At 47.9% G+C, this 27684-nt stretch overlaps 1 protein-coding gene across 1 annotated transcript; it reads right to left on the bottom strand.

The window, feature by feature from the left end:
- Nucleotides 1–1994: 1994 nt before the first annotated feature.
- On the bottom strand, nucleotides 1995–27684 carry LOC126161247 (trichohyalin-like). The gene is made up of 8 exons (XM_049916987.1): nucleotides 27517–27684; nucleotides 27227–27348; nucleotides 23801–23962; nucleotides 12665–15949; nucleotides 12098–12340; nucleotides 8206–9991; nucleotides 8064–8119; nucleotides 1995–2459 (listed from the first exon to the last, which is right to left on the bottom strand). Exons 1-8 carry the CDS (start codon nucleotides 27682–27684, stop codon nucleotides 2405–2407), a joined length of 5877 nt encoding a protein of 1958 aa, XP_049772944.1. The 3' UTR covers nucleotides 1995–2404.

The following is a 27684-nucleotide window of genomic DNA, read 5'->3' as shown; positions in this document are numbered from 1 at the left end:
TTTTGAAATGTGGTGCTACAGAAGAATGCTGAAGATTAGATGGGTAGATCATATAACTAATGAGGAGGTATTGAATAAGATTGGGGAGAAGAGAAGTTTGTGGCACAACTTGACTAGAAGAAGGGATCGGTTGGTAGGACATGTTCTGAGGCATCAAAGGATTACCAATTTAGTATTGGAGTGCAGCGTGGAGGGCAAAAATGGTAGAGGGAGACCAAGAGATGAATACACTAAACAGATTCAGAAGGATGTAGGTTGCAGTAGGTACTGGGAGATGAAGAAGCTTGCACAGGATAGAGTAGCATGGAGAGCTGCATCAAACCAGTCTCAGAACTGCAGAGCACAACAACAAACAACATATCATTGACTGGTGGTGTCGAGCAACCAAAACTGTTCATCAAAGGGTTTCGATGGAATTTGTGAGTTAGGGTTCAGGCACTCGCATATACTCCACCTCAGAGTGTGAACAAGTGGTGAATGCGAAATAAAACTGTGAACAAAGTTACGTTAAATAAAACAGAAGAAACAAGACATTTTTGTCGTATCTTTTATTATTCCATAAACTGTAACATTTCTTATCGTTGTACGAAGCCTTTATAGACGATCTTTATGACAATTTGCTTCGAAGGGATCTCGTTATGAGTTAAGTTTTGGGGACCTGGCTAAGAGGGAGTAGTTCGTAGATCCTAACTACTGCAGCTATTCTAGAATTAGGTGATACCGTGACCGTTGTGTGTTGTCAATTACTTAAGGTTAACATATCTCATGCTCTAAGATCGACGCGCCTTTCCACTTGGTATAACGGTGCCTCACGGCAACAACGACAACGCCGACGACGAAGGAAGATATATAGGGTTATAGACTGCCGTCGAATTAAGTCATTTTGGGAGAATTAAATTAAGAAATGCGAGGCGGAAAGTGTTTCCTGCTGAAGCAGATTGACAATAGTAAGGAATTTTTTTCTAAAGAAGAAGAATGTGTTAAGTCCAACTACAAATTTAAATGATTTTAAACCTTCCCTGAAAGTATTTCTTTGGATTACGGCGTCGGTCGAAAGTGAAACGTGGACGAACAGTGCAGAAAAGTGAAGAACAGTGGAATTTGGAATGTGGTGTTACACGGGTAGGTTGCATAAATAATTAAAAGGTACTGGACTGAATCGGGAACAGGAGAGGGTTTTATGTCATAACTTTGACACATAGGAGTTTTAGGTTGTCAAGACACATCCTGGGGCATCAAGAAACAATTTGGTAACGGGTGAAAGTGTGTGTGTGTGTGTGTGTGTGTGTGTGTGTGTGCGCGCGTGTGTCGAGGGTTGGGGGTAAAAATTGTAGACGGAGACTGAGGCGTGGCTACAGTAAGCAAGTTCAAATGGATGTAGAATGCAGTACGTATGAAAATGTGAGAAGAGTTGCACACGATACACAATAGTGGAGACCTGTATCAAAGCAGTGCTCTAAATGAGTACAGCAACATTGTTGATCCTGTACCGCACCAGTATAGATTTCTTCCCACAATGAAGATACTGATTCTTTATGAATACTTCTTGAATTTCTCGAGACATATAGATATTAACACTTATCATTAACAAAGGAATCTATCTCTAACGCATATGCACACAAGAGAGACCCGTAGGAAATTTTCAGGATATGTAACTACAACCTCTGTGCTAGATGTGAAGTGCGTGACTTTTGACAACTTATTATGGTCCAGAGAAAGTAAACATGAATGTGTCACATATGATATGTTCGATGACGCTGCTTCAGATGACTGTCTCTCAGGATTCGTTCTGGCCACTATTCTTTTGATTTTTCCAGTACAGAGGCTAAGCCGAAAATATGTAGCACTCCTGTTTACTTAATTGCATAAAATATAGGCAGCAATTTAAATTTCCTTTCGTAGCTTATGTTGCGGACTGGTTGCAATGTAGAAGAGGAATTAGGAGATTATGGAAATGTGAGCAGGAATTGAATACACAATTTATGCTTCCATGATACCGTTTAATGTTGTCGTATTTACCACATGACAGGTACAGGAGAATTTGTCACAGCAGTATACAGGTGGAATATACAGGAATGTTCTAGCTAGCGCTACACGAACTACTCGTAATCTGAATATTAACTACGTTTCTTGGTTCTACACTACAACGAATTGTAAAATACGTTGTCGATTAACACAGTAACAGATCGATAAAAGTCTGACGTTAAAAATCAGTGAACAGACACGTTATGCTCGAAATAAAAATATTTTTTTTTCCTGAGAGAAAAATAATTTATTCTCGTCTTTGTATACGAGTGTGGTCCCTAGAAGCGTCGGCTGGGGTCTGCACTACGGCTCGGCTGGCGGCGACTAGCGGCGAGGCTGGAGGCGGCGTCGGGGGCGGAGAGGTGGCGTCGGGGGCGGCTCAGGCGGCAGACAGCGCGGAGGCGGTGCCGCCCCCGGCCAGCTGCCACAGGCTCCTGTCCAAAGCAGAGGCCGAGTCAGTTATCAAAAAAACTTAGCGTTTCGTCGATCTCGAGATAATTAAAGACGGAGCACTTAGCTCAGACAGGCTAGAAAGTAGGAATCACGCCAGTATTCATTTGAACTGATTTAGAAAAAAAAAACGTGAACCTGGACGGCTGGGCATGAACTGGCACTCGCTCTTTTTTTTAATACACTTAAGAATGCTAGAAGGAATAGTTATGTAGTGCAGTGTACGCTTCTAAGAAATTCCCTGAGAGACTGAAACTGCTTATCGAGCTTCGAACCGCGAGCCTTGCCTTGCGCGGGCGATCCTCTTGGAGGAAAGAGCACTATATAAGCGTGTTTATCGAGCGAAGTGGCGCGGTAATAAGCCACTGGACCCGCATTCGGAAAGTCCATGGTTCGAATATCCTGTCTGGTCATTCAGCTTCTGATTTTCTTTTGACATTTCCAAGCCTGTGCCCCGCCTCTAAAGATCTGATAGTCGGTGGGTGTTAACCCGTAATGACTGTTCCTTAGTCTTTAAGACTAATGGATCATATCTGCAATCTAGCCCTTAATGAACCAGACGTTGACGGGAAAGTAGATTATAATCTTCATACACTTTAAATCAGGGTAATTAGTGTATAGTATTCACACGATACGTAGTTCGAAATGAAACCAGCGGATTGACTGTATTTCAAAATGAGTCAGTGATATATTACAAGTCACAAAGTTACAATCGTACAGCAAAGACTCGTATATTGCCTACAGTTACTCTGTTTCACAAATATGTTTCAGCAACGTATATAGGAAAACATTAGCCTCAGTTTGGGAATATACAAGCAGATGTTAACTGTATGATGGAATAGGTACAAAAGACTAAGATTATTATTAAATGGCACCAGTTTTCACCATAGCCAATGTCTTGTAACCAACTTGAAAATGTTTTAGAACAAGTATCTCTGATTTCGAAACATAATACCACCCTCTACGTCTAACAGCAAGAAAACTGGTACAGAGAAAGAGAGAACATTCGTGGAAATGTGACACCGATATTGACTAATTCGTCATGAACGTCATTGAACACCGCTCTTTTCCGACAACTTAGCATTCCTAGTCTGTACGCTAAACGGAGTACTAATGGTCGTGCGGCAGCGCAATTCTGAACGCGCCTCCCTCTGTAATCGGGGACTGAAATCGATTCAGCGTCAGCCACTGACGGCGCCAGGTGGGCGTGGCCTTGTCGCGTGGGCGTGGTCAGCGCCGCACGTTTGCGCATGCCACGCCCATTTCATCAGCTGACAATGAAACAGGTGAACTGCAACTCAGAAACAGAGCGGTGAGAACGAACTTGAGTTAGCTACTTTCTCTGCAACAATTCATACTGGAAACGTTCGACGTAAGGTCAAGTTCGTCCCCCATAATTTTCAAGGCCAACCACATAACGGCAGCTGTAACGTTTCATGTCGAATGAGAACAAGCTCACAAAAATTGGTGCTTCGGAGAAAGAAGATCGAGACAGAGACAGCTGAGCTGTTGAATTAAAAGCGTAAGACGATTTGAGAGAGACATACGTTCCCTCTGTGACATGAATATGAAGGCATCATGAATGGGATACAATCCCAGAACGAAAATCGGTGTAAGTACGAGTATTCTAAAGCGGAGTAAGCAACTGGGGTTACTTCCATGCGTCACACAAGCATCCAAAGTTCGTATGGCGGAGGGCCTTTCCTTTCCAGCAGCCGGCGAAGTGATCCACATACAGGGTGAAAAGTGTTTAAACCGACAAACTCTGGGAGATTGTAGGGGACATCAAAATAAATATTTTTCCCTAATGTTATTTTTTCCTATGAGAAGTATTTAAACCGGTGGAGGCCCTATTACGCTCTTCGGTTGTTAGAGGCCATATTACGCTCTTCAGTTGTTAGTGGGCGTATTACGCTCTTCAGTTGTAGGCAACTGCTGTCCTCCAGTGCAGTAGTGCATTGTCTCTGTTTCGTAACGGAGCGTTGCGCCTGGAGTGAGTACACTGATATGGTTGGTGCGTACTACGTAGCGCACCACAACGGACGAGCTGCACAGCGGGTTTATCAACAAAAAAATCCTAATCGCCGTATCTCGCATCATGCGAAGTTTGCTGTTGTGTACCAACTTCTGCGTGAGACCGAGCCATTTAGCAGATTACCTGGACAGGGACGCCGTCGCACGGTAAGAACGTTGCAATTGTAGGAAGCTGTCTTGCAGCATGTGGAGCGGGATCCTTCAGTCAGCACTCGTGCAATTGCACGTAACATGGGGACGAATCACACGAATGTAAGAACAGTCCTTCGAGACCAGTTGTTACGTCCATTTCACTTACAGCGTGTCCACAACCTGGAACCAGTTGATTATCCACCCAGAGCACAGTTTTCGCAGTGGTACCTGGGACACATCCTACATTTCCATCCTCTGTGTTGTTTACCGATGAAGCAACGTTCGGGCGTGATGGAGTCTTCAACATGCACAATTCGCATGTTTGAAGTGAGGATAACCCATATGCCACAGTTACTAGCGCTCATCAAGTGCGGTTCTTCGTTAATGTGTGGGTCGGTGTTGTTGGGGACTGTTTACCTGGGCCGTATCTGCTACCTAGGCCATTAAATGGCAGGCACTATTACAATTTTCTCGCCAGAGCATTACCAGAATTGCTGGAAAACGTCCCGCTCCCTACAAGACAACGCATGTCGTTCCAACATGACGGGGCGCCGCGCACATTTCAGTCGTCGTGTGCGTCGATTTCTGGACCGACGGTTCCCAGAAACGTGAATTGGCATAGGAGATCCTGTACCATGGCCTCCTCGATCCCCAGTTATGTCCCCTCTGGACTTCTTTGTTGGTTTAATTAATTTGTCGCCAGAGAAATCTTCCTCTACCGGTTTAAATACTCCTCATAGGAAAAAATGACATTAGGAAAAAATATTTGTTTTGATGTCCCCTACAACCTCCCAGAGTTTGTCGGTTTAAATACTTTTCACCCTGTACACAGCGTAGTTTTGACCAGTTTGACTGGAAGGCGAGCAATGTTGCAATAAACCGCTCCTTACACATACGAAGGAACGCCAGGAGTGAAAATGACGCCAAGTTCCAACAAAGATTCTCGTCATCGGTGTAGGTAGAAGCCAGTACTATGAGAGTTGTTGCCTAAAAAAAGACCACTTGCACACCAAGACTTTCGTCGTATTATTGTTATTATTATTCCATTATTCTTGTTACGTCTCCTCCACGTGCTCTCCTCAAATTTATTCGCACTGTGAATAGAGAACGAAGTGCCTTTGTAACTAGGACTATTTTAAAATGAGTGCTACCTTCTCTGGCTAACCTCTACACTACTTGGTCGAAAGTATGGGAACACCCTCACGTATTATGTAATTGCTCTCTCAATGTCAAGGCAGGTGAACCGCCAATACAAAAGGTGGCGGAGACTACCCTGTTGTCAGTAGAGAAGCAGTAAGAGCGAAATGAATCGGTCAGAAGAGCTTAGCTACTTCAAGCATGGACTAGTATCGGATGTCACGTTAGTGACAAATCCATCAGGAACATTTCAACTATCGGTGGCGCGACTGTGAAGTCGGAACGCTGAGGAATAACCTCAGGTAAACCAAGGCCAGGCAGACTTCTTGTACGGACCGAGAGAGTCTGCCGAGCATTGTGGAACGTGGTTGTAAAAAAACGCACGAAATCAGCGAAAAGAATCATTCGTAGGTTCCAAATTTCTACTAGCAGTCCAGCTCGCACAATGGCTGACCGTAGCGAATTTAAAAGAAGGGGGGGGGGGGGTATAGTGGTGGAGCAGTCCCTCATTTCTGTAGTCTGTGCTAACCGGCGCTTGAGGTGACGTAAAGAGCTACGCCATTTGGCAGTGGCTGACGAGAAATCACTGACTTGGAGTGATGAGTCACGCTATCCGCCGTACAAATTCCATGGAAGGCTTTTGGTTTGGCGAATGCTTGGAGAACGTTACATGCCGTCATGTGTAGTGTCAGCAGTGAAATATCTATTAGATGGAACTACGATACGGGAGGTGTTTTTCGTGCTTACGATGTGTTCCTCTCGGTCCGCTTAAGAAAAAGCTGTATGAGGAAACATATGAACAGATTTCACAGCAATGTGTACTGCGCCGAGGAGGACTCTTTGTGTGAGCATGACAATGGTCCTTGTCACAAGTTACATCTATGAGGCAGTGCTCTGTGGACAATAATATTACTAAATGGAATAGCCAGTCCAGAGCCCCGATCAGAATCCAATCGAACACCTTCGGATCAGTTATAACGCCGAGTTCGTTCCAAATCCCAGGGTCCGATATTACTACCTTCCCTGGTTTCGGCTCTTGAGGGAGAATGGGCTGCCATTCCTCTACATACATTTAGACACCTCGCTGAAGGTGTTCCTAACAGAGTTCAAGCTATCATAAGGGCGAATCGCGACTAATAGGTGTCGGGATTCTTCTGGTCAGTTAGTATACATCCACACCTCGCTAGCCACAGTATGGCCAGTGCTGAAGGATCCACGGGCACGAAAAACACCTCCCGTATCATTTCCCTATTCCTTGTTGTACTACTAGTGGCTGTAATATTCTCGGTAGCTCTATGTATGAAGCCGGATTCCCCTACTTTTAACGTCGTAGCAATTCGAGTCCTGTAGGACGGAGGAAACAATATGTGCCTAACCTAAGCCTGCGTGAATTTTGAATGTAACATTCTTTGCGATACTGATCGCTTCTCTCGTGGGACCTGTATTTGCCGCGTCTAGCTATAAATGTAGTCGATCCACGTTAAATCTGCCTCGTCAGACACTCAGTAAGACCTTGTTTGTCTTTATTGTTGCCACTTACTTAATACCTACTTATTTTCTATTTTTTTTACCATCTAGACTGTAAATTGATCAGGAACTGCAACACACAAGACACAAGAGGACTGAAAAATCGTGGACAACTGGGAACACTGGCTGCGAATCGTAACACCATCTTCCATATCTAAGAAAAATGTATAGTGCAGAGAGAGAGAGAGAGAGTCTCCTGAAAATAAGACTGATTTGGAGCGTTTTGTGAAGTACAGTATCGGAGATTGCAAGATATTAGACCCTATTGTTCCTTTTCGTTTAATAGTTTTACGAGCCGTGCTTCTCTTAGACATGATTATTTTCCCTTGCAAGTATCGTGCATACTTCCCTCACAACACAACTACCAAACATACGAAGGGCTTCTTTCAATAGTGGTAAAAGTCCATTCCGTCCACTTTTCTGTCTATAATGCTTCTGAAATTAATGGGCCAAATAAACAAAGAAAGGTTCATCTCTAGCAAGAAGCCATATGCTTGAATATTTCTGGTATCTCAACTGCAGATTTTTCAGCGCTCATTTAACTTTAGGACTCCGTATCTCAATATGAACAAAAATGGACTTGTACCACTATTGAAATAACCCCTTCATATTATGTGTGCCACTTTCAATCGTCACGTAGTATATCTGGGTGCTGCTGCAGTTAAGAACGTGAAGTAATGGGACAAGGGGTTATAATTGGAGCACAGCGAACTTTTGCTGTCTACAGCAGTCTATACTACAAATTTCGGTGGAAGTACCTGCCAACTCCGTCCCAGTTGATCTTCCCAGACGAAGCCTCGCACGCAGATTCGTCCTGAAACACCAGAGAAAGTGTCAGACTAAGGCAGTGCATATGATAAGCACCAGAAGAGAAAAAAGCACCAATCTTGCCTATCTTACCACACTCCAGTGTCTCTGCACCCCTTTCTGCGAGTGGTCCATCCATTGAATCAGGATTAACACGATAGAGGCGATCCAGAGGTTAATGTCGAGCGGTAAGCGTCCCCAGCTGAAGGACTCAGTCTTTGGTAGGAATATGGCGGCTGCCCGTGTATTATCAGCGGTACTCCTGGTGTCTGAAACTGCTGATCCGTCAATGTCGCCCGCCTGGTTCTGTCGACCAGCTGGTAAATAGCTCATAACAGAAGCAGCATCTGTTCTTCGATCCATAAATAAGGAGGAACTCGTGAGTCGTCGTCCAGAGCTCAGCGTTAGCTCCTTCTGCAGACGACGATTTAGTCGATCTCCCGAAAGAGGCAGAGACGTTGCTAGTCTAACAAGAGATTGCTTCCGAAGCAGATCCACGTTCCGCCGCTGACTAAGACTGATTAGGTCAGATTTAATCACTGATCGCTTGTGTGAGATGTCTCTCGACAAACGAACTGCAGTCCATTGATAACGATGCTTCCTAGAAGAATCTTCAACATGTACCACAATATTACGCTCTTGGCGACGATCCAGTGATGAAGACCAGGCAGGTGAGTGCCTTCTAGAGGATTCACGTACCAAACGTTCAGCTCTTCGCTCTTGCCGAAGATCCAGGGAGACAGATCTGGTAGTTGATAGCCTCTCTGAAGTATCCTTTGAAAGCTGTTGCATTTTTCGTACCTGGCGAAGATCTAGCTCCAAAGATCTCACAAGTAGACTCCTTTCAGACGACTCTCGAGAACGATACTCAGCACTTCGTTCATGCCAACGGTCCAGGTAGACAAACCTAAAAGTCGATTGTTTTTCAGAGGCACCCCTAGAAAGTCGTTCCATATTCCGTACCTGCCGACGATCTTGAGCCAAAGACCTAACAAGTAACCTTCTTTCAGAGGATTCTCGAGCCAGACGATCAGCACTTCCTTCTTGTCGACGACCCAGGGAGGCAGATATAACAGTAGACCGTCTTTCAGAGGCAGCCCTAGAAACTAGTTCCATATTCCGTACCTGGCGACGATCTTGTGCTAAAGAGGCCGCAATTACACTTCTTTCAGAGGATTCTCGAGACAGGGGCTCACCACTTCGTTCTTGCCGACGATCCAGGGAAACAGATCTAACAGTGGAACGTCTTTCAGAGTACTTTGTTGGAAGTCGTTCCATAGTCCGTTCCTGGCGACGATCTTGTTCCAAAGACCTAGCAAATAATTTCCTTTCAGAGGATTCTCGAGACAGGCGCTCAGCACTTCGTTGTTGCCGACGATTCAGAGAGACTGACCTAGAAGTGGATCGTCTTCCAGAGTCATCCCTAGAAAGTATTTCCACATTCCGTTGCTGGCGACGATCTTGTTCCAAAGACCTAGCACGTAAACTCCTTTCAGATGATTCTCGAGACAGACGTTCAGTACTTCGTTCTTGTCGACGATTCAGGGAGACGGATCTAGAGGTGGATCGTCTGTCAGAATCATCCCTAGAAAGTCGTTCCACATTCCGTTCCAGGGGACGATCTTGTTCCAAAGACCTAGCAAGTAACCTCCTTTCAGAGGATTCTCGAGACAGGCGCTCAGCACTTCGTTCTTGCCGACGATCCAGGGAGACATATCTAACACTGGAACGTCTATCAGAGGATTTCGTTGGAAGTCGTTCCATAGTCCGTTCCTGGCGACGATCTTGTTCCAAAGACCTAGCAAGTAACCTCCGTTCAGAGGATTCTCGAGACAGGCGCTCAGCACTTCGTTCTTGTCGACGATCCAGGGAGACAGACCTAGAAGTGGATCGTCTTTGAGAGTCATCCCTAGAAAGTATTTCCACATTCCGTTGCTGGCGACGATCTTGTTCCAAAGACCTAGCACGTAACCTCCTTTCAGATGATTCTCGAGACTGACGTTCAGTACTTCGTTCTTGTCGACGATTCAGGGAGACAGACCTAGAACTGGATCGTCTTTCAGAGTCATCCCTAGAAAGTCGCTCCACATTCCGTTCCAGGGGATGATCTTGTTCCAAAGACCTAGCAAGTAACCTTCTTTCAGAGGATTCTCGAGACAGGCGCTCAGCACTTCGTTCTTGCCGACGATCCAGGGAGACATATCTAACACTGGAACGTCTATCAGAGGATTTCGTTGGAAGTCGTTCCATAGTCCGTTCCTGGCGACGATCTTGTTCCAAAGACCTAGCAAGTAACCTCTGTTCAGAGGATTCTCGAGACAGGCGCTCAGCACTTCGTTCTTGTCGACGATCCAGGGAGACAGACCTAGAAGTGGATCGTCTTCCAGAGTCATCCCTAGAAAGTATTTCCACATTCCGGTGCTGGCGACGATCTTGTTCCAAAGACCTAGCACGTAACCTCCTTTCAGATGATTCTCGAGACTGACGTTCAGTACTTCGTTCTTGTCGACGATTCAGGGAGACAGACCTAGAACTGGATCGTCTTTCAGAGTCATCCCTAGAAAGTCGCTCCACATTCCGTTCCAGGGGATGATCTTGTTCCAAAGACCTAGCAAGTAACCTCCTTTCAGAGGATTCTCGAGACAGGCGCTCAGCACTTCGTTCTTGCCGACGATCCAGGGAGACAGACCTAGAAGTGGATCGTCTTCCAGAGTCATACCTAGAAAGTATTTCCACATTCCGTTGCTGGCGACGATCTTTTTCCAAAGACCTAGCACGTAATCTCCTTTCAGATGATTCTCGAGACTGACGTTCAGTACTTCGTTCTTGTCGACGATTCAGGGAGACAGACCTAGAACTGGATCGTCTTCCAGAGTCATCCCTAGAAAGTATTTCCACATTCCGTTGCTGGCGACGATCTTGTTCCAAAGACCTAGCACGTAACCTCCTTTCAGATGATTCTCGAGACTGACGTTCAGTACTTCGTTCTTGTCGACGATTCAGGGAGACAGACCTAGAACTGGATCGTCTTTCAGAGTCATCCCTAGAAAGTCGCTCCACATTCCGTTCCAGGGGATGATCTTGTTCCAAAGACCTAGCAAGTAACCTCCTTTCAGAGGATTCTCGAGACAGGCGCTCAGCACTTCGTTCTTGCCGACGATCCAGGGAGACAGACCTAGAAGTGGATCGTCTTCCAGAGTCATCCCTAGAAAGTATTTCCACATTCCGTTGCTGGCGACGATCTTGTTCCAAAGACCTAGCACGTAATCTCCTTTCAGATGATTCTCGAGACTGACGTTCAGTACTTCGTTCTTGTCGACGATTCAGGGAGACAGACCTAGAACTGGATCGTCTTTCAGAGTCATCCCTAGAAAGTCGCTCCACATTCCGTTCCAGGGGATGATCTTGTTCCAAAGACCTAGCAAGTAACCTCCTTTCAGAGGATTCTCGAGACAGGCGCTCAGCACTTCGTTCTTGCCGACGATCCAGGGAGACAGATCTAACACTGGAACGCCTTTCAGAGGATTTCGTTAGAAGTCGTTCCATAGTCCGTTCCTGGCGACGATCTTGTTCCAAAGACGTCACAAGTAACCGCCTTTCAGAGGATTCTCGAGACAGGCGCTCAGCACTTCGTTCTTGACGACGGTCAAGGGAGACAGTCCTAGAAGTGGATCGTCTTTCAGAGTCATCCCTAGAAAGTCGCTCCACATTCCGTTCCAGGGGATGATCTTGTTCCAAAGACCTAGCAAGTAACCTCCTTTCAGAGGATTCTCGAGACAGGCGCTCAGCACTTCGTTCTTGCCGACGATCCAGGGAGACAGATCTAACACTGGAACGTCTTTCAGAGGATTTCGTTGGAAGTCGTTCCATAGTCCGTTCCTGGCGACGATCTTGTGCCAAAGACGTCGCAAGTAACCGCCTTTCAGAGGATTCTCGAGACAGGCGCTCAGCACTTCGTTCTCGCTGACGATCCAGGGAGACAGACCTAGAAGTGGATCGTCTTCCAGAGTCATCCCTAGAAAGTCGCTCCACATTCCGTTCCTGGCGACGATCTTGTTCCAAAGACCTAGCAAGTAACCTCCTTTCAGATGATTCTCGAGACAGGCGCTCAGCACTTCGTTCTTGTCGACGATTCAGGGAGACAGACCTAGAACTGGATCGTCTTTCAAAGTCATCCCTAGAAAGACGCTCCACATTCCGTTCCAGGGGATGATCTTGTTCCAAAGACCTAGCAAGGAACCTCCTTTCAGAGGATTCTCGAGACAGGCGCTCAGCACTTCGTTCTTGCCGACGATCCAGGGAGACAGATCTAACACTGGAACGTCTTTCAGAGGATTTCGTTGGAAGTCGTTCCATAGTCCGTTCCTGGCGACGATCTTGTTCCAAAGACCTAGCAAGTAACCTCCTTTCAGATGATTCTCGAGACTGACGTCCAGTACTTCGTTCTTGTCGACGATTCAGGGAGACAGACCTAGAACTGGATCGTCTTTCAGAGTCATCCCTAGAAAGTCGCTCCACATTCCGTTCCAGGGGATGATCTTCTTCCAAAGACCTAGCAAGTAACCTCCTTTCAGAGGATTCTCGAGACAGGCGCTCAGCACTTCGTTCTTGCCGACGATCCAGGGAGACAGATCTAACACTGGAACGTCTATCAGAGGATTTCGTTGGAAGTCGTTCCATAGTCCGTTCCTGGCGACGATCTTGTGCCAAAGACCTAGCAAGTAACCGCCTTTCAGAGGATTCTCGAGACAGGCGCTCAGCACTTCGTTCTTGTCGACGATCGAGGGAGACTGATCTAACAGTGGAACGTCTTTCAGAGGATTTCGTTGGAAGTAGTTCCATAGCCTGTTCCTGGCGATGATCTTGTGCCAAAGACGTCGCAAGTAACCGCCTTTCAGAGGATTCTCGAGACAGGCGCTCAGCACTTCGTTCTTGTCGACGGTCAAGGGAGACAGTCCTAGTAGTGGATCGTCGTTCAGAGTTATCCCTAGAATGTCGCTCCACATTCCTTTCCTGGAGACGATCTTGTTCCAAAGACCTAGCAAGTAACCTCCTTTCAGATGATTCTCGAGACAGACGTTCAGTACTTCGATCTTGTCGACGATTCAGGGAGACAGACCTAGAAGTGGATCGTCTTTCAGAGTCATCCCTAGAGTGTCGCTCCACATTCCGTTCCTGGCGACGATCTTGTGCCAAAGACCTAGCAAGTAATCTCCTTTCAGAGGATTCTCGAGACAGGCGCTCTTCACTTCGTTCTTGCCGACGATCCAGGGAGACATATATAACAGTGGATCGTCTTTCAGAGTATTTTGTTGGTAGTCGTTCCATAGTCCGTTTCTGGCGACGATCTTGTTCCAAAGACCTAACAAGTAACGTCCTTTCAGAGGAATCTCGAGACAGGCGCTCAGCACTTCGTTCTTGTCGACGATCCAGGGAGACAGACCTAGAAGTGGATCTTCTTTCAGAGTCATACCTAGAAAGTCGTTCCACATTCCGTTGCTGGCGACGACCCTGTTCCAAAGACCTAGCAAGTAACCTCCTTTCAGAGGATTCTCGAGACAGGCGCTCTTCACTTCGTTCTTGTCGACGATCAAGGGAGACAGACCTAGATGTGGATCGTCTTTCAGAGTTATCCCTAGAAAGACGCTCCACATTCCTTTCCTGTCGACGATCTTGTTCAGAAGACCAAGCAAGTAATCTCCTTTCAGAGGATTCACGTGACAGACGTTCAGAAATGCGTTCTTGTCGACGATTCAGGGAGACAGCTCTGGAAGTGGATTGTCTTTGAGAGTCATCCTTAGAAAGTCGCTGCACATTCCGTTCCTGGCGACCATCTTGTGCCAAAGACCTAGCAAGTAACCACCTTTCTGGGGATTCTCGAGACAGTCGCTCAGCACTTCGTTCTTGCTGACGATCCAGGGAGACAGATCTAACAGCGGATCGTCTTTCAGAGTATTTCGTTGGAAGTCGTTCCATACTCCGTTTCTGGAGACGATCTTGTTCCGAAGACCTAGCAAGTAACCTCCTTTCAGAGGAATCTGGAGACAGGCGCTCAGCACTTCGTTCTTGCCGACGATCCAGGGAGACAGATCTAACAGTGGAACGTCTTACAAAGGATTTCGTCGGAAGTCGCTCCACATTCCGTTCCTGGCGACGATCTTGTGCCAAAGACCTAGTAGGTAACCGCCTTTCAGAGGATTCTCGAGACAGACGATCAGCACTTCGTTCTTGCCGACTATCCTGGGAGACAGCTCTAGCATTAGATCGTCTTTCCGAGGCGTCCCTAGAAACCTGTTCCATACTGCGTTCCTGGCGACGGTCATGTGCAGAAATCGTCGCAAGTGACCTCCTTTCAGAGTATTTTCGAGACATGCTGTCAGCACTTCGATCCAATGAGACAGTACGAGTTGAGGAATGCCTTTTTCGATTATCCATGGAAAGTTGTTCCATATCCCGTTCCTGGCTACGATCCAATGACAGAGACCTCACGCGTGAGTGCCTACCAGAAGATCCACGAGACAGACGTTCAGAACTTCCTTCTTGCTGACGATTCAGGGAGGCAGATGTAACAGTGGATCGTCTTCCAGCGGAATCTGTAGAAAGTCGTTCCATATTCCGTTCTTGGCGACGGTCTAGTATCTTAGACCTCGCAAATGCCCTTCTTTCAGACGGATCTCTAGAAGGAAGCTCAGCACTTCGTTCCTGCCGACGACCCAGGGAGACAGACATAACAGTGAGTTGTCTCTCATGTGCATCCCTTGAAAGTCGTCCCATATTCCGGTCCTGGCGACGATCCTGTGCCAAAGACATCGCAGGTAATCTCCTTTCAGATGATTCTCGAGATAGGCGTTCAGTGCTTCGTTCTTGTCGAAGATCCAGGGAGACAGATCTACCAGTGGATCGTCTTTCAGATGTATCCCTAGAAAGTCGTTCCATATTCCGTTCCTGGCGACGATCTTGTGCCAAAGACGTCGCAGGTAACCCCCTTCTGGATGATTCTCGAGACAGGCGCTCAGCACTTCGTTCTTCCCGACGATCCAGCGAGACAGATCTAAAAGTGGTTTGCCTTTCTCGACCATGGTCCACAGAGACAGACATGGAGTATTTGTGCGTATTTGAGGTTGTAGACCTTACCGGTGGTTTCCTCTTGAGAGAAACAGAAGTTACAGGTACAAGTCTCTCAATAGAATACCTATACAGCTGATCTGTATCTCGTTCGAGCCGTCGATCTGTTGAAGAATGTTTCAGCCATGACTGTCTCCCAGTCCTCACATCTCGACGATTACTCACTGAGTTCATTTGTCTTACTACTCGTATCCCAGCAGATGGCCCTGAAAGCTGCTCTAACACATCAGCCTTCCTGTCACTCGCACGTTGGGCTCGTCGTTCCGAGACTGTCGTCTTCACTGTTGACTGCCTTGCAAGAGCTTTTCTGGATGACTGCCTTGAGGCTGGCAATGTTTTCTGGCGTGGTGTGTTCGCTTGTCGATCTGAGGAGATGTGCCCAGGAGGATGTCTTTCAAGGGAACTCAAGGTTGCCGTTGGTAACTTCTTGACATTTGTCTCCATCTCGACTTCATGAAGCGGCTCAGAGACCATGTGCCAGTTGTCTATCAGTCCGCTCACTGTGGCCTCATGAAAGAGTCTTGGGGTGATCACAGTGAGTGTGGGAACCGGCCACGTGGCACACGAAGACTGGTTTGCTTCAAGGAGTTTGAGGCACATGCTGTTGTTGCCGATGTACATCCCGCTGTCATAGTCCTTATCTGCGCTAGTGAGGCTGCGTTGTAGCTGGCATGAGTTGCAGTATTTTCCTGTCCAAGGGTCGTCAGGTGACCTGAAACACAACATCAGTCATCTATGAATGTGGTAAGTAAGGGCATGTACTAAGATTTGTCGAGTTGACGCTAAGTTTGAGAACGCACAGCGTCAATCTTGCAACGCCTCACACGTACTGGAAAGAGCTGAACCAATTACAAGCTCATAAGAATCAGTTATATACTATATAAATTCAAAGTGTAGAAAATATGTTAGTGAGGCAGGGAAGTAGACCAGGCCTGCATCTACTGATTGGTCTGGTACTGTGACCAACATGAGTGAGGCTTTTAGTTGGTTTATCATATTGTCTAAAGAGCTGATGGTTAGACTCCCACAGAAGAACACATGATCAGCCTTCACACGATTCTGAGAGGGATAGTAAGCTGTGTGGCAGAGTCGTTAAGACCCTGGATTCCGGTTAAAGTTGCTGTCTGGTCTTCAGTATTTGGGTTTTCCGTGCTTTCCCTAAACTACTCAAAGACAATGCCATCACGATTCCTTTGAAAACCACATGGCCGACTTCCTCCTCATGTTTTCTGAGCATCTTTAGAGATGTTTTCGACGATGGACCAATAAATCCCAATCTTCCTTTCTTCTCGTACACAACAATCGTCACACAATAAATCTGACAACATATCTTGCTTAAACAATGAGAATACTTCTCTATACAATGATCATCGTGACCTGGCGATTCATTTTCTGCGTAAGGAATAACAAAATTCATTGCTCGAATCAAGTTCATTTTGAGATTGACTGGCATTCCTGATGAGAGTTTCGCAATTTGTGAAAGTCGCTGTCAGATTCATCCTGAAAACACCAAAGGAAGTGTCTGCGCCGGCCGCGGTGGCCTAGCGGTTCAAGGCGCTTCAGTCCGGAACCGTGCGACTGCTACTGTCGCAGGTTCGAATCCTGCCTCGGGCATGAATGTGTGTGATGTCCTTAGGTTAGTTAGGTTTAAGTAGTTCTAAATTCTGGGGGACTGTTAAGTCCCATAGTGCTCAGAGCCATTTGAATTTTAAGTGTCTGTAAACCCACCTATCTTACCACACTCCAATGTTTCTTCATCGTAATCTGCAAACGGTCCATCCACTGATAAAGAAATAGCACATAGAGGTGACCCAGGGGTTAATGTCGAGCGGTAAGCGCCCTCAGCTGAAGGACTCAGCCTATGGTAGAAATACAGCGGCTGGCACTGTATCATCAGTAGCACTCCTGGTGTCTGAAACTGCTGATCCATCACTGTCGCCCCTCTGGTTTTGTCGACCAGTAGGTACATGACTCCTAGCTGAAGCAGTAACTGTTCTTCGGACCATAAATAAGTAGGAACGCTTGAGTCGCCGTCCAGAGGCTGACGCTGGATAGGTCGCCAAGCGACGCTGTAGTCAATCTCCGGAAAATGGGAAAGGGGGTGAGAGCCCAACAAAAGATTCCTTAGAAAGCCGATCCAAGTGTGCCCGTTCGCGAAGAGTGATAGAGTTAGATCTAATCACTGGTCACCTACGATAGATTTGTTTCGACAAATTAATTGTGATCCATTGATTACGATGCTTACTGGAAGAATCCTTGGAAGACACTTCCATATTTCGCTCCAGGCGACGATCCAGCGACAAAGACCTGAGAAGCGAGTCCCATAATTGGCATAACATGCCCTTGGAAGGGCCGCGAACCGGGTCCTATCTGCAGCTGCTGTTCTGATTAATCGTGATTGTCCTCTTTAGACAAATCAATATTGAGGCGATCAGGGTAAAGTTCAGTGACCGAAACGCGTCCGAATGGCAGCTGAATAGAGCTTATGAGTCCATATGTTTCCGCTAACTGACGTTTATCGTCTGTCTGTCTCATGGCCTGTAAGAGATGGGCCACAAACCTATGTACCAGTCTAAGCTCTGACGTCCCTAGAGGGAGGGAAGATCTTATCCAAACATCAGGATAGATTTAGGCAGTAACACGTTATTGCACCACAAGACACATAGAGAACAGTGAATGCAGGCGACTCTGCCGAAACTGTGTCGCTACATATCTGAAGATTCTCTGATACCATTATGCGGTGCTGACTGACTTACAGTGCCACCTGTTCTTGACTACTGTTCTGATGTTGGGGATTGTTAATAGGTCACAATAAAGGGTAAAGACGAAGGGCTTCGCGCGCCTTTTTAGCTGACCACCTCATCATGCCTGAATGTGAAACAGGCAGGCTGTGTTGGATCTCCGATAATTCAGACGTTTTTACTTTGGCGGGTGAGACGGGAATGACGTCTACTCCAGCAGGTGAGAACGACTGAGAACATGCTTGAAGGAGAAATAGCCGCTCCTGTTAACCAAACTAAAATCAGTGACAGGGAGAGGACCCTGCTTATCTGATCCCTCTGTTACTGCCGTCTGATGGCGCCTTAGGGCAAAGGATAGAACAAGAGGTGGATGGCTTGGTCAGGCCATCATTTCTCTCTCGGTGCCACACGCGTTTTGGACTGAAGGAATTGAAAGGTGTACTGCCAGTTTCGTAACCTACTTATCCAGTCAGAGCGAGAGAGTCATTGAGATGCTCATACATCTAAGATCAAAATCTTTGGAAGAAAGAGACTTTCATGAAGCGTGTATTATAACACATCTATCACAGTTGTAGTACATATGTCTGGGGACTAGTTTCGACCCAACTGGTTCATTCTCAAGCCCGATCTACTGGGCTGCACTGAAAGGGCCCTGATCTTAATAATGGACACACAGTGACAGTGCATGCTTTATAAAGTGATCGTAGATGACTGTCACAGTCGACATGTGTTTACCTAGCAAGTCAGAATCAAACTGGGACCCTGATTCTGACATGCTGAGTACGTACATGTTGATTATGACAGTCATCCATGATTACATTTTTAAGCATTTATTGCCACAGTGATGTTCGTTATTAAGATCAGGGCACTTTCAGTTCAGTCTCAGTTGGTCAAGCCTGAGAATGAATCAGTTGGTTCGAAATTAGTCGCCAAACGTTTGCACTGCAACTGTGGCAAGTTTGCTAATAAACGCTTCATGAAGTAGTAAAAAGAGGTTGCTGACCCTGCATTAACAAAATGTTGAAACTGAAGAAAGACGACTTTATTCTTGCATCATTTTGTCAGGGGACGTTTGAAGCATCAGTGGGTGCGATATAGTGAGTAACGATTTCACTCCCTTTACTCGTGTATTCCGCATATTACACGGAAAAAGAGGATCATTTTCTCCCTATCTCTTTGTGAAATGAAATGAGTAAAGGTCGCACAACTGGACAAACGATTACCTAAATTCGCCACATAAACGTCTAGGCCGTGTGGGGCACACCAGGTGCCTTAAAGAGGAGCCTATGCCCAGACCTGTGGTCGTACTTGATGTAAGGACGGAACATCGCCGTTTAACGTTCCGTCGACCAAAAAATCATTAGAGACGAAGCACGAGGTCAGACTGGGGAAAGAAATCGACCGTGTCCTTTCCAAAGAAACAATCCCAGTCTTTGCCCTGGCGATTTAGAAAAACCACGGAAACGCTACATCTGGATGGCTGCGCTCTCCCGAAAACGAGTTCAGAGTCTTAACCACTGCCCCACCACGCTCGTTACGTTCCGTGCGCTCGTTGTAGCTTATCTGTCGAGTATATGTTAATTTTCCAAAACCCTTTCGGAGAGCTAGGAAGAAAGGACATACCTGTTCACCTGCACCTACTGCTTGCAAGATGCTGTGTTCACGTGCGGACGTGGGTTCCTCTTCAGGTTACTGCCTACCTAGCACGTTACCGATGGCGTTGATTTTGGGGAGTCATGTGGCCTATGCCCTTCCTGAACTAATATCTACAATAGACGTGACCCAGTTACCGTGAAATCACATACTTCTACAAAGACTTGATCCGTCGCATCCTCTTTTGTGCCAACATAGCGTATATATCCCCTCCAGTGAAATTCCGTCACTCTCTCCAAATCCTCGTAGTTACACACTCTGTAGTGCCTTCCGCTTCCGTCTACCCTCCCCTACAGGAATCCTTCACCGATTCACCTCTTTCCAGGCTGACGTGGATGTTAGCGCATCTGACTAATGTGCAGGAGAGCCGGGTTCGAATTCCGGCCTTGGTACAAATTATTATTTATCACTCCAGTCTGAATATATACATCACAGGTGTTTGAAAATGGGAAAGGTCTCTGGAACCATATAGTTTCATTTGATTAAAGCACCTATGCTTGGGTTTCAGGCAGGACTCCACCTTTTTTTCGATGCTGAGGTGATATTCCAATAATCTGGAAAGCTTCTACAGTGCTGTCAGAGTTTAGTGGGCTGGAACGTGAATGGCAATTTGGACTGAGTAGGGAGGCGTGCTAGGGCAGTGTGTGCAGTCGTGCAAAGCCACTGCGCCAGGGCGGCGTAGTGATTAGCGCATCCGCCCAGAGAGCAGGAGACTTGTGTTCGAAACACGGCCTTGGTACAAATTTTCATTCGTCGCTTCAGTCTACAAATACACATCATCTCTTTCTCCTCCCTACTCACACGCACTGAACACCTTCGTACATGCTATACATCCTGCAAGCGTGACTCGAACAATACCTTTGTTTCCTGTCTCTCATATCCAATTGCAGCACGCTGATGCACGCTGATGCGCCGAAACCATCAGACCCCACCAAACATGTGGTGTCACCGCCAGACACCACACTTGCTAGGTGGTAGCTTTTAAATCGGCCGCGGTCCGCTAGTATACGACGGACCCGCGTGTCGCCACTGTCAGTGATTGCAGACCGAGCGCCGCCACACGGCAGGTCTAGAGACACTTCCTAGCACTCGCCCCAGTTGTACAGCAGACTTTGCTAGCGATGCTACATTGACAAATACGCTCTCATTTGCCGAGACGATAGTTAGCATAGCCTTCAGCTACGTCATTTGCTACGACCTAGCAAGGCGCCATTTATCCTTTGCTATGTATCTAATGAAGCATGTACAGTAACGAGGGATTTACAACAATAATGGATTAAAGTTAAGTATTCCAGCAACTACGTTCTTTTCTTACTAGATTCAACTACTTTACTGTTCCAGACCTCACACCAGTCTGCGTGAGCTTAACGCGTGCTTTTCGGCACCCTCGCATAGTGACTTGGATGTCTTGCCAAATCACAACAAAACATACATCTGCACACTCTCCAAATCGTCTCCCTGTGCATTTCTAACAGACTTCCTCCCCAAATCAATGAATTTCGCGACGACATTTAGCCTCCTTTTCAGATCCATCCCACTCCCTATCGTCTTTCTCCTTCACAACCTGGCCTCCATCTTAGTTACAGCTATCCCAAACCCTATGCCTCCCTACCACTGACCCTCCCGCATTACAAGCGTTCTCAGATATTAGCCCTACTGCTCAACTGACAATGCACACCTTACACTACTAGAATCACTCAATCTCTCCCCTGCCAGTAAATGTCCATGACATTTCACCGCAGTGTAGAGTTCAGTCAGTTTTTTTTTTTGCAATATCTCTTCTGAAAAACATCAAAGTGAAATCATTTTAATACATCTAAAAAACTGTGAAAATATTTTATTTTTTATGTCTTAAACCTATTGTTTTTGTGTAAATACTTACGACTGAGGAGTGGTACACCGTACTGACTCCGCAACACCCTAGGACGTAAGGGATTGGGCAATGAAAGAACGACAAAGGAAAAAGAAACAGAATATTACACTGATGTTCAACACTTAATGATGAAAGTAACTTCCGCATGATATGTCGCTGCCAACTATCAAAGCACTTGAAACTTGGGCCATACTTAGAATGAAATGCTGCAGTGTAGTACAGAAGGTAACTGAAAGAAATATGCAGTGAGACGAATAGAAATGACGTTTTATTCAAAGGCAATAATGACACTGGAGTCACCGCGATTCATGATCTCCTGGACATTGTAAAAGGCAGGACATGGTTCTTAATAGGTTGTGTTACGACCACGGTCGGCAATGCCACGTCCAGAATCACAACACAGATTGAATCTTCTCTCAAATGGTTCAAATGGCTCTGAGCACTATGAGACTTAACATCTGTGGGCATCAGTCCCCTAGAACTTAGAACTACTTAAACCTAACTAACCTAAGGACATCACACACGTCCATGCCCGAGGCAGGATTCGAACCTGCGGCCGTAGCAGTCACGCGGTTCCAGACTGAAGTGCCTAGAACCGCACGGCCACACCGGCCGGCCAATCTGCTCTCACCAGAGAAGAGCACGCGACACCACTCCTTGTTGGTCCAGTCGCTATGCTCTTGGCACCATCCCAGATCTTTGAACTCATCGGTCACCATTATTCTGACACTGTACTCGTCCCACGTATGTGTGTTTCAGGCGTACGTTCGGCCCTGGCGTCATATTTATGTGTGACAAAGCGCGACTGTATCGAACAGCACAGGTGGAGGAGCTAATGGAATGAGATGGTGTTCGAGCGTCGTGCCCCCTACCCCGGTACCCATGTGGTACGAGGCGGCCACTGTGGCCGAGCCGTTCTAGGCGCTTCAGTCCGAAACCGCGTTGCTGCTACGGTCGCAGGTTCCAATCCTGCCTCGGGCATGGACATGTGTGATGTCCTTAGGTTAGTTAGGTTTAAGTAGTTGTTAAGTCTAGTGGACTGATGACCTCAGATGTTAAGTTCCATAACGTTTACAGACATTTGAACCATGTGTTACGTGTTGGGGAGACATATTGCAGCACGTCCATTTGCACCAGCAGTTGTCAAGGTGCTGGTGAAGGTGTCTGATGCCCTACCATAAGAACTCCTTACCAACCATTTGGCCACCATAGGAACAGGTTGTAGACCCTGCATTGCCATCCCTAGCGATGATACAATCCACTAAGAGGCATGTCTGCCTTTTGTAGTGTCTGCGGGACATTCAATAAAAGTTTAGTTTCTGTTCGTCACCCTGCGTATTTCTTTCAGCTACGTTCTGCGATATACTGTAGCAGTTCGTTGCAGGAGGGCTATTCAGAGAGTAAGGTCCGATAGGTTGCGAAATTGAAACGACTGTGAAATTCCACATCTGTGCAGTGTCTCTAGTATGCCTGTCGCCCTTTTCAGTTCTGAGCATACGATCGGCATGTAAAGATGCCTACAACAATAGTGTCTCCCGCCAAGTATGGGTGCCCGCTTCGAGATTCCGACTAATTTCATGCAAGCCCACGTAACATACTGCCATGCTTTTCACTCTTAATGGCAGATCTCGGCCACGCACTGCAGGGGCACAGAGTACACCCCTGCAGCATTTTCGATGGGAAGCGTTCGATCATCAGCCATACAGTCCGGACTTGGATCTCTCGGATGTTCATCTCTGCTCACATGAACCGCTGACTATTTTGGCAAAGACAACGAACTGCAGAGCACCCTAGAGAAGCGGTGGAAAGCGCAGACGGCTGCCTTCTATTACGAAGGTATTGGAAAGCTGGTACAATGCCATGACAAATGTCTAAGTTGGAGCCGCGAATTTGTAGAGAAATAGCTGGAAGATGTAGCTAACTGTTGAAAAGAAATCATTTTTGAATTTCACAGTGGTTTCCATTTCGCAACCGATCGGACTTTAATTTCTGAATGGCCCTCGTAAACAGGGTCCAAGTTTCATAGATGTATATTACTTGACAGTGACACATCGTGCGAAAGTTACTTTCGTCCGTAAGTTTCGCAGGCAGGTGTATTACTCGTATTCGCGTGTGATGCTGTTCAGCGCGATCCACCCGGCAAGGCGCCGCACGGGTAGCAGCCGTTCGCAGCCGCTACCCGAGGCACGCCAGACCACAGGCTCCCCTCACTGTGCATCCGCACCTAAACTGAGCCCTAAGGAACGCCTGCGGGTGCGGGTACAAGTATCTGGGAGTGGCACGCGGCGGTACTCACGTGTCTCTGCGGCGGTAGAGGTCATTCCTGCGGCCCCCGGGCTGCGTCCCACCCCCGGGCCGGGGGCAGGAGGCGGCGCCGGCGTCGGCCCAGGCGAGCGACGGCACGGCGCAGCCCAGCAGCAGCAGCAGCGCCGCCGCCCCCATGCCTCGGCAGCGCATCCTGAAGACGGGCGAACCATACTCTCCAAGTATTTGTACACACTTCTGGGGCCAGTTCTCTCGCGGGAAATAAAACTAACGAATTCATACGAATACACACTCCTGGAAATGGAAAAAAGAACACATTGACACCGGTGTGTCAGACCCACCATACTTGCTCCGGACACTGCGAGAGGGCTGTACAAGCAATGATCACACGCACGGCACAGCGGACACACCAGGAACCGCGGTGCTGGCCGTCGAATGGCGCTAGCTGCGCACCATTTGTGCACCGCCGCCGTCAGTGTCAGCCAGTTTGCCGTGGCATACGGAGCTCCATCGCAGTCTTTAACACTGGTAGCATGCCGCGACAGCGTGGACGTGAACCGTATGTGCAGTTGACGGACTTTGAGCGAGGGCGTATAGTGGGCATGCGGGAGGCCGGGTGGACGTACCGCCGAATTGCTCAACACGTGGGGCATGAGGTCTCCACAGTACATCGATGTTGTCGCCAGTGGTCGGCGGAAGGTGCACGTGCCCGTCGACCTGGGACCGGACCGCAGCGACGCACGGATGCACGCCAAAACCGTAGGATCCTACGCAGTGCCGTAGGGGACCGCACCGCCACTTCCCAGCAAATTAGGGACACTGTTGCTCCTGGGGTATCGGCGAGGACCATTCGCAACCGTCTCCATGAAGCTGGGCTACGGTCCCGCACACCGTTAGGCCGTCTTCCGCTCACGCCCCAACATCGTGCATCCCGCCTCCAGTGGTGTCGCGACAGGCGTGAATGGAGGGACGAATGGAGACGTGTCGTCTTCAGCGATGAGAGTCGCTTCTGCCTTGGTGCCAATGATGGTCGTATGCGTGTTTGGCGCCGTGCAGGTCAGCTCCACAATCAGGACTGCATACGACCGAGGCACACAGGGCCAACACCCGGCATCGTGGTGTGGGGAGTGATCTCCTACACTGGCCGTACACCACTGGTGATCGTCGAGGGGACACTGAATAGTGCACGGTACATCCAAACCGTCATCGAACCCATCGTTCTACCATTCCTAGACCGGCAAGGGAACTTGCTGTTCCAACAGGACAATGCACGTCCGCATGTATCCCGTGCCACCCAACGTGCTCTAGAAGGTGTAAGTCAACTACCCTGGCCAGCAAGATCTCCGGATCTGTCCCCCATTGAGCATGTTTGGGACTGGATGAAGCGTCGTCTCACGCGGTCTGCACGTCCAGCACGAACGCTGGTCCAACTGAGGCGCCAGGTGGAAATGGCATGGCAAGCCGTTCCATAGGACTGCATCCAGCATCTCTACGATCGTCTCCATGGGAGAATAGCAGCCTGCATTGCTGCGAAAGGTGGATATACACTGTACTAGCGCCGAAATTGTGCATGCTCTGTTGCCTGTGTCTCTATGTGCCTGTGGTTCTGTCAGTGTGATCATGTGATGTATCTGACCCCAGGAATGTGTCAATAAAGTTTCCCCTTCCTGGGACAATGAATTCACGGTGTTCTTATTTCAATTTCCAGGAGTGTATTTACTTCTACATTGATTTATTTAACCCCATCAGGTGACGGCCATTAGGATTATATCTGATCGGGAACAATACATATCGAACACTGTTACAAAATATTGCTTACCAAGTTTCTCAGTTTGCATGTGTACGTGTGGTTCAGTGACAAATACGTTTGATATGCAGGATGTTTAAAAAAGAGTGACTTGACTTCAAAACTCTATATTCATTGATAAAAACATGCTACAAATGAGAAGCAATGGCTGCCAATAGAGAATTCTTTCCTCTCTTTTATCAACTATATTACTGACTGCATTGGAAAAATTTTGGTCTACCACGTCATTCAAACAGTTTTTAAGCCTACCAGAAAAAATAAAAGAATACATGAGAACTCTGGGAGATCTACGTCATCCACTAGCGACAGTTGGTGATTACAAAATCCCATGCAGTTGTGGGTCATTATATTTAGGAAGGACAAAAGGAGCTTTGTGTTGTATGTTAACCGGGGACCTAGAAACGACGGAAAGACTCCGTCCCCGCCACAGCCGCAGTGGTCCACAACCCCAAGACGACTACCACAGTCCACTTCACCCCTCCGCCGCCCCACACCGAACACAGGGTTATTGTGCGGTTCGGCCCCCGGAGGACACCCCCCCCCCCCCCCCCCCCAGGGAACGTCTCACACCAGTAATGGTGCTGTACGTGTACATGGAAAACTTGTTTGCGCAGCAATCGCTGACATAGTGTAACTGAGGCGGAATAAGGGAAACCAGTCCGCATTCGTCGAGGCAGATGGAAAACCGCCTAAAAACCATCCACAGATTGGACGGTTCACCGGACCTCGACACAAATCCGCCGGACGGATTCGTGCCGGGGACCAGGCGCTCCTTCCCGCCCGGAAAGCCGTGCGTTAGACCGCACGGCCAACCGGGCGGGCAAAGGAGTGTTAGTACTTGCTTAGCGCGACACAGAACCTGCTTCTCAATGTGGAGACCATGAGATAAAATTTCGTGAGCTTAGCGTTTTCAGTGAGACTTGCGTGTCATTTGGGGATGACCTACGGCTGCAGTGATCTCGTGCTGCATTGGAGGTGCCATGGATGACTGCTGAAAGCGCCATAAGTCCCAGCGACAAAACGGTCACGGATTGAGGGCTGGAGAGACATTTGGTTGAGGGCTGAAGCTATCAGGCGGCAGCAACTGAAAGGGGATCCTGAGGAACTTCTGGTGAGACGTTGATGAACTGGAAGAGTGTGAATAGTGAAGGACATGTATTGCCTGGAACCACCTGGGTATTACAGTCTTCATTTAAGCTATGGCGTCCTACTACTTCCTACAGCTTCTGACTGAACCCAGGAAGTAGATGCTTCCTCTAGAGTGAAGGATTTGTAGGTGGGATTGGAAGTGTCAACGCTGGGACAAAGTGGCACTGTGATACAGTGATCTCAGTCGAAGGGGATGGTAGAGGAACTGGTGGTGAGAGGTTGATGTACTTGGAACAGTATGAACTGTTAAGGGTTTGTGTTAGTTGTAAGAGAATGAGGAAGCTGCAGACTCTCACCGCCATTGCCAGCTTCTGGGGCTAAATTCTAGTGGCAATATTTATTTCCATCGACGGAATTACAATGGGAGATCTCAGTATCAGGGGTAATTGGGAAGTGGTGAACACCACATAAGGTGAGATCAGAGGGACTAGTGATGAGTGGCTGGTGAAGTTGGACGGGGAAGGGTACGAGCTGTCTGTGCAGGCCTGAGGAGGTTCTCACCTGTTGAAGAGAGGTTCGGCCGGCCGGAGCGTTCTCAGAGACACGGTGCGGCTGGCGGTGGCCTCTGAAGTGAGCGTCCTCAGGAGCGAGTCTTCCTCGGGCTCCGCTGGACTGGTGCCGACCTGGGCACAGCGGCCACCATTTATACCCGCCGCGTGACGTCAGCGGCGGCAGGGCCTGGCGAATTCAGGGGCGCGTGGGCGGCTCCGGGTCCGCCGGAATAAAATATGGGCGTCGCGGGGTGTCTGCGGCCGATAGCGGCCACAAAGGGCGCATCTGCGCCGCCTAACTCGATGATTGCCGGCGGCGGCGCCCAGGCGTAACCGCGTTACCGCCTTATCTGCGGGACACATGCGCCCCGGTCCCGTGACGTCACCGCATCCCGCCGCCCTCCCAGGAGCCGAGCAGTGGCCGCGGCGCGGCGCAGTCTGCCGGAGGCGCTGCGGCTCTCCGCTCAT

This window comes from Schistocerca cancellata, chromosome 2 (assembly GCF_023864275.1).
Source record: "Schistocerca cancellata isolate TAMUIC-IGC-003103 chromosome 2, iqSchCanc2.1, whole genome shotgun sequence".
Lineage (NCBI taxonomy): Eukaryota > Metazoa > Arthropoda > Insecta > Orthoptera > Acrididae > Schistocerca > Schistocerca cancellata.
The sequence above is the reverse complement of the archived record's forward strand: the minus strand, read 5'-3'. Positions and strand labels throughout refer to the sequence as shown.

Excerpts from the sequence above, each read along its gene's own strand:
- LOC126161247 (XM_049916987.1), bottom strand. The coding sequence starts at position 27,684 with ATGAGCGGAGAGCCGCAGCGCCTCCGGCAGACTGCGCCGCGCCGCGGC. Across the intron at positions 15,950-23,800 it reads CTCTACCGCCGCAGAGACAC|GTCACCTGACGACCCTTGGA; the intron begins GTGAGTACCGCC and ends GTTGTGTTTCAG. Across the intron at positions 2,460-8,063 it reads AACTGGGACGGAGTTGGCAG|GAGCCTGTGGCAGCTGGCCG; the intron begins GTACTTCCACCG and ends TGCTTTGGACAG.